At 38.6% G+C, this 8,192-nt stretch overlaps 1 protein-coding gene across 1 annotated transcript in view; it reads left to right on the top strand.

Moving 5' to 3' along the window:
- The first annotated feature begins 4,263 nt into the window (after positions 1 to 4,263).
- DLD (dihydrolipoamide dehydrogenase) overlaps positions 4,264 to 8,192 on the top strand; it is a 203,985-nt gene continuing 200,056 nt past the window's right edge. Inside the window, exons 1-3 of the mRNA XM_042469623.1 lie at positions 4,264 to 4,270; positions 5,065 to 5,095; positions 7,276 to 7,510. Of these exons, the coding sequence (XP_042325557.1) occupies positions 4,264 to 4,270; positions 5,065 to 5,095; positions 7,276 to 7,510 (273 nt within the window). The remainder of the gene's footprint in view (positions 4,271 to 5,064; positions 5,096 to 7,275; positions 7,511 to 8,192) is intronic.

The following is an 8,192-nucleotide window of genomic DNA, read 5'->3' as shown; positions in this document are numbered from 1 at the left end:
CTACAGATATATCGCGGAATCACAAATAATGGTCATCTACTTTCTTCATGGTCCAATGGAGACACCATGGAAATGAATTTTCACAGTCGAGGCAAAATATCTGTATACTGCCAAAGTCTTTTCCAAAATCTGAGGATCTTTCGATCAAACATTTTGCAGATGGCGAAATGGTAATATTAAAGAATGTAACAAGACAGAATATATCTCAAATAGACAAATTTTAGCATGCTAAAATATAAGATACATTTTAAAATTTAACACAGAAATATGTTTGAAATAAGTTCACAGTATACAGTTTTACTTTTTCCTAAAAGTATTTATTTTTCCAATGATTTTTCTGGATTTTTTTTTGGTAGCTTTCTATAAAAATAAATCAGATCTCATTGTGGAGTGCAATATGTCAATTACAGAATATGTTTAAAGCAACATAATCTCTGTAATTGCAGGTCTTAAACAGGACAATATGCCAAGGCCTGAAAACAAGGAATAATATTCATAATATCAGGCTGTACAAGCACAAGTTTACACCTGCAAAATACTTCTGTTCTTGGTAGATATAGAAAACTCTTTAGTACACAGGAAGAATGTCAATGAAAATAAGGATATATTTCCTGGGAATTTTTTGATACATTTTTTTTTAAATCCTAATACCTTTCACTGAAAAAGAGAACATCTATAGATTATAGTATAATCAATGTTGTCACTTCAAATGCTTTTATGGAATAGTTAATCTCTAGTGTTCCAAAAACAGCAGCAGAAGTGAGAACGTTGTCTACCTACACTTACCTAACCACCAAGGACTCATTTAGCAAAAACATGAATAGACTGCCAAATAAATAAAGCTTTTGGGTTCTCTTTGGAGGTAATCTTATTTAATATTCATTGTCTAATATGGAGTTGTTCCAAAGCCACACTCCATTCTAAGCACTGAGGAGCTTTGGTGACGCTTGAACTCTTAGGGGCATGCATCATTTAAAACATACCTCCAAGAGACCCAAGCAGCTTTATTTGGTAGTCTGTAACAGGGCTTAGTATACAAGGCAACCACAATTCAGTGGAGTCCCTAACTATGCTGTCACACTTGTGTGGAAGGAAGGTGCCAGCAGTGTGCACCAACCTGCCTCCTCAATTCCTAGCTTCTTCTGGGAAGAAGCCTAGGTGAAAGCTGCCTCAGGGACCTAGGGCCCTGAAGACACACCACCCAACAAGTCCCTGCCAGAGCCCACTAGGTGGCTCCACTGACAAACCTGCTTGGCTACCTTCGCAAGGGACAGCGAAGAGACAAACAAGTCAGCAGACTGGGGAAGGAAGAAGCGGCCAGTCTCTACCTCCCTCTCTTTCATTTGCTATGACAGAAGGAAACCATAAGGCAATGAGCCAGGAGACAAAGAGTTTCCATTTTGTGCAGATTGCTTCCAATTGATCCGGTCCTCTCCACCCGAAAGCCCACTGGGCACATGGCCACAAAACCTGGATCACATCCACTACAAACCAAGTCCACTCCTCATGCTCCTCCATTCTCAGGCTTTTCTCCCGGGGAGGAAGCCTGGGGAAAAAAAAAGGAGCTCCCATGTCCTCTATACTAAAGGGGAATGAGGATCCAAAAGGTGTCAGTCACTCCTGGTATCAGGGGTTACACACACAACACACCCAGCAAAGCAATGCTAGAGTTATGGCCTAGGCTGCTTTGTGCTTTACATTGCGCCTATACTTCCAGAGAAACTGAAAAGGCAAACCAACAACGCCCAAAATACCAGGCTGTTTTGTATTATATAAAGTATTAACTACCATCTCCGGCTGAGAGGAGTTCACAGGCAGTCCAACCATAAGGGCCGCTGGACGAAGAAGAGCCCTCTTCAACCATATGACTGGTCAGCATCATTAGAGGGAGAGAAGAACAGATCTCATCCCCTTTCCCTCCATCATTCCTTCTTTTCTCCTTTGTTCTGAGTCTTTTAGATTGTAAGTCTGAGGGCAAGGGAATTACTGATTAAAAGTAATATTGTAAGCCGCCCTGAGAGCATTAGGGCTGAAAGGGCGGGATATAAATACCTAAATAAATAATAATGATGATTATAAATAAAGGAATAAAGGTTTTGAACATTAATAACTTTCTTAGCTGGGTTTTTCTCACTGATTTCCTTTTGAAATAATGGTCAAACTTTTGTTTATGCACAAGCAATGCTTTCGTTCCTTAGTAATAAAGCATGGGTTTTGCCTTCCCTAGGCCCACTCTTAGGACCACCACCTCGGACAAAGCTGTCCTAAACAGTGCTGAACTTTTCGCGTCAGCCCCGACCTGGTCCAATAAAACTCCATCTGGTTGAAGAGAATATGTCAATATAACTTGAAGCACGTCTTCAGGAAACATGGGGAAAGGGGCGTGAGGCACTTTTTAAACGGCGCTGACTCGGCCACGTGTTGAAGGGCTGGTCTTCGTCTTCAGACTTAGCAGTTTGTCCAAAAACATGCCCTTAAGGGAATTTTTGACTTCACTCCAGAACCCTCAGCATGGCCAAGCGTGGCTGAGGCTCTGGACTGGATCAAAATCTTGCGGGCCACTACAAAGCCCCTCAATGGCCTCAAAACAAACCCGGAAGTCACAAACGTGATCACCTTTTCTTAACTTAATGCACTGTTGGGAGGAAGTAGCCCTTTCCCTTTTCAACCGGGATGAAAGGAAAAGGTCGCTCCTGTGTAGAGATAGGAAAAGTGGTAAGTCACCTAACCAAGTCCGTGACGGTGCACTCGACCCAAAATTGACTAGTTTGTACGGTATGATTCCAATCTAGAGTGGGTAATATATAATTAACTACATGCAGTTTTTTCATTGCAGACAGAGCAGAAAGATGAAGGAAAGGGGGCTTTTTCCATGTGCTTGGCTCGCTCTCTTTCTCCTCCTTTTTGGCCAAGAGGAACAAGGTAAACATTTCCAGCAAGGAAAGCCCTTCCGCTCACCGAGCCACTACTATGGGTTGTGTTTGCCTCTGAGGCCAGGTTGCATCAACACTGGAACTCTCTCCGCTTTGGCCCAAAACAATCCCAGCTTCACTAGAATTCCATAGCTGAGCCAGAAAAAGAGTTAAAGTGGCTCAAACTGGTATTTTTGCTGTGTGTTGGGACCTAGGACTGAAGTAAGGAGAGAGAGGACGCATCCTGCCTCCTCTAAAATCCAAATTCCTCCCAATCCTTCTCTTGTCCTTTTGACAAAACAGAGCAGACAAGTCTTCTTAAATACATACCTGAATTGACTGTTGTTTTGTGTCCTTGCAATATTTTCCTTTTCCTCAAGATGAACACATCATTGGTTCTCTTGGCAAGATTTGTTCAGAAGAAGGTTACCATGGCATCCCCTGAGGCTTGGAGAGAGTGTGACTCTGGCCAAGGTCACCCAATGGTTTGTCCATGACTGAGCTGGGATTAATGAACACCTTCTCTGACAACCAGTAAAGGACTGAGGTTTATTCCCCCAGAACACCAGGGACTAGGCAATCTATTTGTGCCCATTGGCTGCATTGGATGCTTTGGACTTTCTTTGAGCAGTAATAGGGAAGCATTTTGGGATCCAACAAGGCTGACAGTTGTCAGTTATAATCCAGTTTGCCATGAAACCTATTTGCGCCAAATATCTGCAAAATAATCAGTTTGAACCACTTTAACTGCCATGGGTTAAATCCCTGGATTTGAATCTGCGGTTTTGTCACATTTTAACTGACAGCCCAATGAGGACAGAATCCAGGATTTGTTGTTTTGTGAGATATTTGGCCTCTCTGTCAGAGGAGATTCTGGTGCACAACAAAAATTAGAAAGCCCAGGATGCCATGGGAATGGAGCCATGACAATTAAAGCGGTGTCAAACCAGCACATTTCTGCAGTGGGCAGAGAGGCTAGCAATGCTAAAGCTACTGGTTTAGCATTTTTTGGGCTCTTAAAACAAACGAAGAAGACAAATAAGGACCAAGAGTAGAGGTCACAATTGATATCAGACATTGACGATCTTTCAGTGCTGTGGAAAAGCACACTGTAAGATCTCCAATATGAACAGACTAAAGGTTTTTCAAAAGATAGAAGAAATTCATTCCTAAGATTGTCTGGGTCTGTTCTGTCCATTACCTAGAAAGTTCCTAATAAAAATCATGCATGGATTGAAGTTTTTAAAAAAATGTTACCCATCTATTCTTTGTTTCCAGATGTGGTCCAAAAAGTTTGCTTTGTCATATGTCGAGAGAAATCCAACAAGGTCCGCTACAAAGTCCAATCGATATGTTCAGTCTGTGCACATTGTGAAAATATGTGCCAGATGTTAGATATAAAAGTATGACATTCCCAACAGCTCAATGGTAGAATTCTGTGGGTTTGCAGTTTTTGAGGCATTTAGGCTCTGTCAGAGAGCTCTGGGCACAAAATATTCCATACCCTTGAGCCATGGCAGTTAAAAGTGGTGTCAAATGGTTTTAATTGCAGTGCAGAGCAGAGAGCGAAAGCAATTCACACACAAGAGCTCGGGAACAGGTTTAACACTGGCCCCATTCTCCTGAACATGCAGCAAAACTTGGTATATGACAATTGTTTTTTTTTCTCTTTGGAGAATCAATGTACCTTAGAAGTTTTGTTATATGATGTTGTTTAAAAATATTTATTAGTAATCTGTTCTGCACTTCTTGTAGCTTCCTACTATCTCTGAGTATTGAGAAAATGTTAGCAAACAGGGGTGTTGGTTGTTTTTTAAACCTTTCCAATGCAAAAAACATGAAAAGCAAACACAGAGTAAAAAGAGCAAAAATTTTGGGTTTCATCTTTTGAAAGAAATTAAAAACTAAAAGAATATTGGTAGAGCTTAACTTTAAGTCTTTGTATTGCTGGTTGGAATATTTTTGCTTTTGTTTTTTTCTTATTTTTCTTCTCTTTGGTATATACTGATGTGGTTACTTATTCAATAATAAACTATTAAAATTAAAAAGAACAAACAATAAAGAGTAACCTGCCATGCTGCCCCAAGCGTTTAAGCTTTTTTTTAACAAGTCAAAGACAAAAAAATGTCACTATGATCTTTGAGCTACATAGAGCTGATATTGAACCTTCCTCTGAAGGAGAGGTTGGTGGACCTTTTGAACTGCCTAATTTTTTTGATATAATAATCTTCATAATACTGATAACAACACATCATGTTTGTCTCTTTATTTTTTTAATTTTTCCAAAAAAATTTTATTACACCGTGTATAATACATATTATACAATCATGTTTCATAATGTAACTTTCTCCCCCCACCCAAGTAAGAACACAGCATAGAGAGATTTACAATCCAGTCAAACTAACCGTCGGTTTTGGAGATATGTAAAATATTATTGATTATATTATTAACTTCTTCATACCCCATTTTACCTTTGACGTTCTTAACTACTATTTCCCATTTGTCTTCCCATGGTTCTTTATTGCTTTCCCCAATATATTTTAATCTTCTTTCCCTGAGGAAGTCGAATAGTATATATTCTTCTATATATTTAAATAAGTAAGCCTTGTTCCAGTTTGATTTGTTTCTCCATCCATAAGCAATCACTGCAGGAGCAGCTTTTAGAAACTGTTTTGTTACATATTTTTGATTGTTAATCAATCCTAATTCTCCTAAATTGATAGTCAAGCAATTTTCTTTACTTAATTGTATTTCTATCCCTATAATTGTATTTATCTGTTGCTTAACCTCAGTCCAAATGTTTTGTACAAATGGGCATTCCCACCACATTAAATACCTGTATATATATTCCTTTAACTCCACATCCATGCCAACATTTGGATTGAAATTTGTCATTTGTAAATGCTAATTGGTGTGGTGTCTTTTCCAATCATTTTCATTTGTTGTTCTTTTACATTTGTGTTTTTAATTTTAACAGTTTCTTGTAGCCAATTTTTAATTTTATCTATATCAATCAATAAATCTTTTTCCCAGGTCATTGTCAACCCCTCTATCATTCTAAATTGGGTTATTAACATATTCTTATAAATTGTCCCTATTAACCCTTCTAATTTTTAAAAATTATTTCTTCTAATAATTCATTTTGGTCATCAGTATTTAATTGTGTTTCCCCTAGTAATTTTATTATCCCTTTTGTTTGAATCCGATATTGCTTACCTATTAAAGTAGTTAATTTTTCTTCCTGTATTCATGCCCCTGTTAAATCATACAAATTTCCAATTATTTTAAATCCCTTATTCTTTATTTTTTTTAAATTATCTTTCCAAGATCTTCATTGTTACTTTTATTTAAATATTCAATTGGTAGCCACTTCCTATTTTATTATACCCAGGTTTTTACTCCACTTCTCCCATATTTTATAATTCGCCCTCAGTGGACCAATTCTTTTCCCTTTTTCTCCCCCCCCCCCCCATGTTTTCCCCTGAAAGATAGAGACAAACTCCATTTGATTGCTCTGTCTTTCTAATTTAACCCACTTTGTATTATGATTATATTCTACCTCTATCATTGTTAGCAATTGAACCGCCTCAAAATATAATTCAAGTGATGGAACTCCCCATCCTCCATTACTTTGATGCTCATATAATAGTGCCCTAGATAATCTGGCTTTTTTATTCCCCGATAGCCATTTTAATATTGACCTGTCCCATTTCTTTAAAACTTTACTAGGAATTGTTTCTGGGATAGTTTGAAATAAATATAAAAACTTTGGTAGTACCATCATTTTGAACATTTTAGTTTTTGTTAGCATTTCCCAATTGTTACTTGTCCATTTAGAAATTTAATTATTAATTTTCCCCCATAATTAACTATAATTGCCTTGTACAATATTATCTAACTTACACCTAAATTTACACCTAAATATCTCATATTTTTACCCCCAGTTTCATTCCTGACACAATTTGGGTTTCTTTTTGTTCCCGCCAATTCGTATTCATAAACATTATCTCTGATTTATCCATATTAAATTTAAGCCGAGAAATGTTTTTAAATTTCTGAAATATTTCCAATAACTTGGTTACATCTTGATTTGCTTTCTGTGTTACTATCAGAGCATCATCTGGAAATAAGTTCAGCTTAATCTCTTCTTTATTTATTTTATATCCCTTTATCTCTTCTGCATGCCTAATCATATTTGCAAACGGTTCCATTGCTAATATAAATAATAAAGGGGAAAGTGGGCAACCTTGCCTTGCTCTACTTTTTATTTTAAATTTTCTTGATTTCTCTCCATTTATCATGATTTGTGCTTCTGTATCATTATATATGTCTTTGATGGTTTCACTAAACCTTTCCCCTACAGACATTTGAAGCAAGGAAAGAAGAGAAGATGTCCGGCTACATCACTGCTCCAACTTAAGTCTGGTGACAAAGACCCAGTCCTCCAGGGTAACCGAGTCAGCGCCTGTTTAAAAAGTGCCTCAACCCCGTTTACCCAGAGAACTCGGCTTCAAGTATACTTGAGCAATTCGGCTTCAACGAGATGTAGTTTTGGCCCGCCGCTTGGACCAGGTCGAGGGCATGACAGCCGAAAACAGGTCAGGCACAGTTTTGGACAGCTTTCCCCGAGGGTGGGGTCCTAAGATTGGGCCGAGAGCAGGCAAACCCATGCTTTGTTACTAAGGGAGCGCATTGCTTGACATAAACAAAAGGTGACTATTATTTCAAATGAATTCAGTGAGCCCAGCTACAGAGATGTAGCAAGACGGTAGCCGTAACATCGCTTTCCTGTGTCTTGCAAAGATATCATGCGTTGCAGTTGCATTTTGGAAAAGAAATAAGACTCTTTCTTCTGCTGTGCTGGAAGTCAATGTCACAATGGAAGAATATATTATGTTTTTCTCTGGGTTGGCAATAACGTCAGCAGTACTTCTTTGCTTCTGCAGAGATGGAGGAAATACAGCATTTTAAAGAAGAAATAAGCTGCAAAAGCAGGTGTAACGGAGAGCACGCCCAGCTGACCAATCAGGAGGCAGATGAGGGCCAGCCAATGAAATGAGGGCTGGGATTTGTGAACATTCCGGGTGTCTGGGGAAAACCTGAAGATGGCTCAAGGTTGACAGAAGACGTAGTACAATAAAAGGGCTCGGGTTCGAGAGTTCCTGCCGGGAGAGGAAGTTTTACTCCTGCGACCAACGAGAGGAAACAAGCTTCAATATGCATGGTCCTTTCAAGGGACTGAGAGAGTCAATGACATAAATTATATAGTGGACTTGGGGG

This window comes from Sceloporus undulatus, chromosome 5 (genome assembly GCF_019175285.1).
Source record: "Sceloporus undulatus isolate JIND9_A2432 ecotype Alabama chromosome 5, SceUnd_v1.1, whole genome shotgun sequence".
Lineage (NCBI taxonomy): Eukaryota > Metazoa > Chordata > Lepidosauria > Squamata > Phrynosomatidae > Sceloporus > Sceloporus undulatus.
This window is presented reverse-complemented; position numbering and strand designations above follow the sequence as displayed.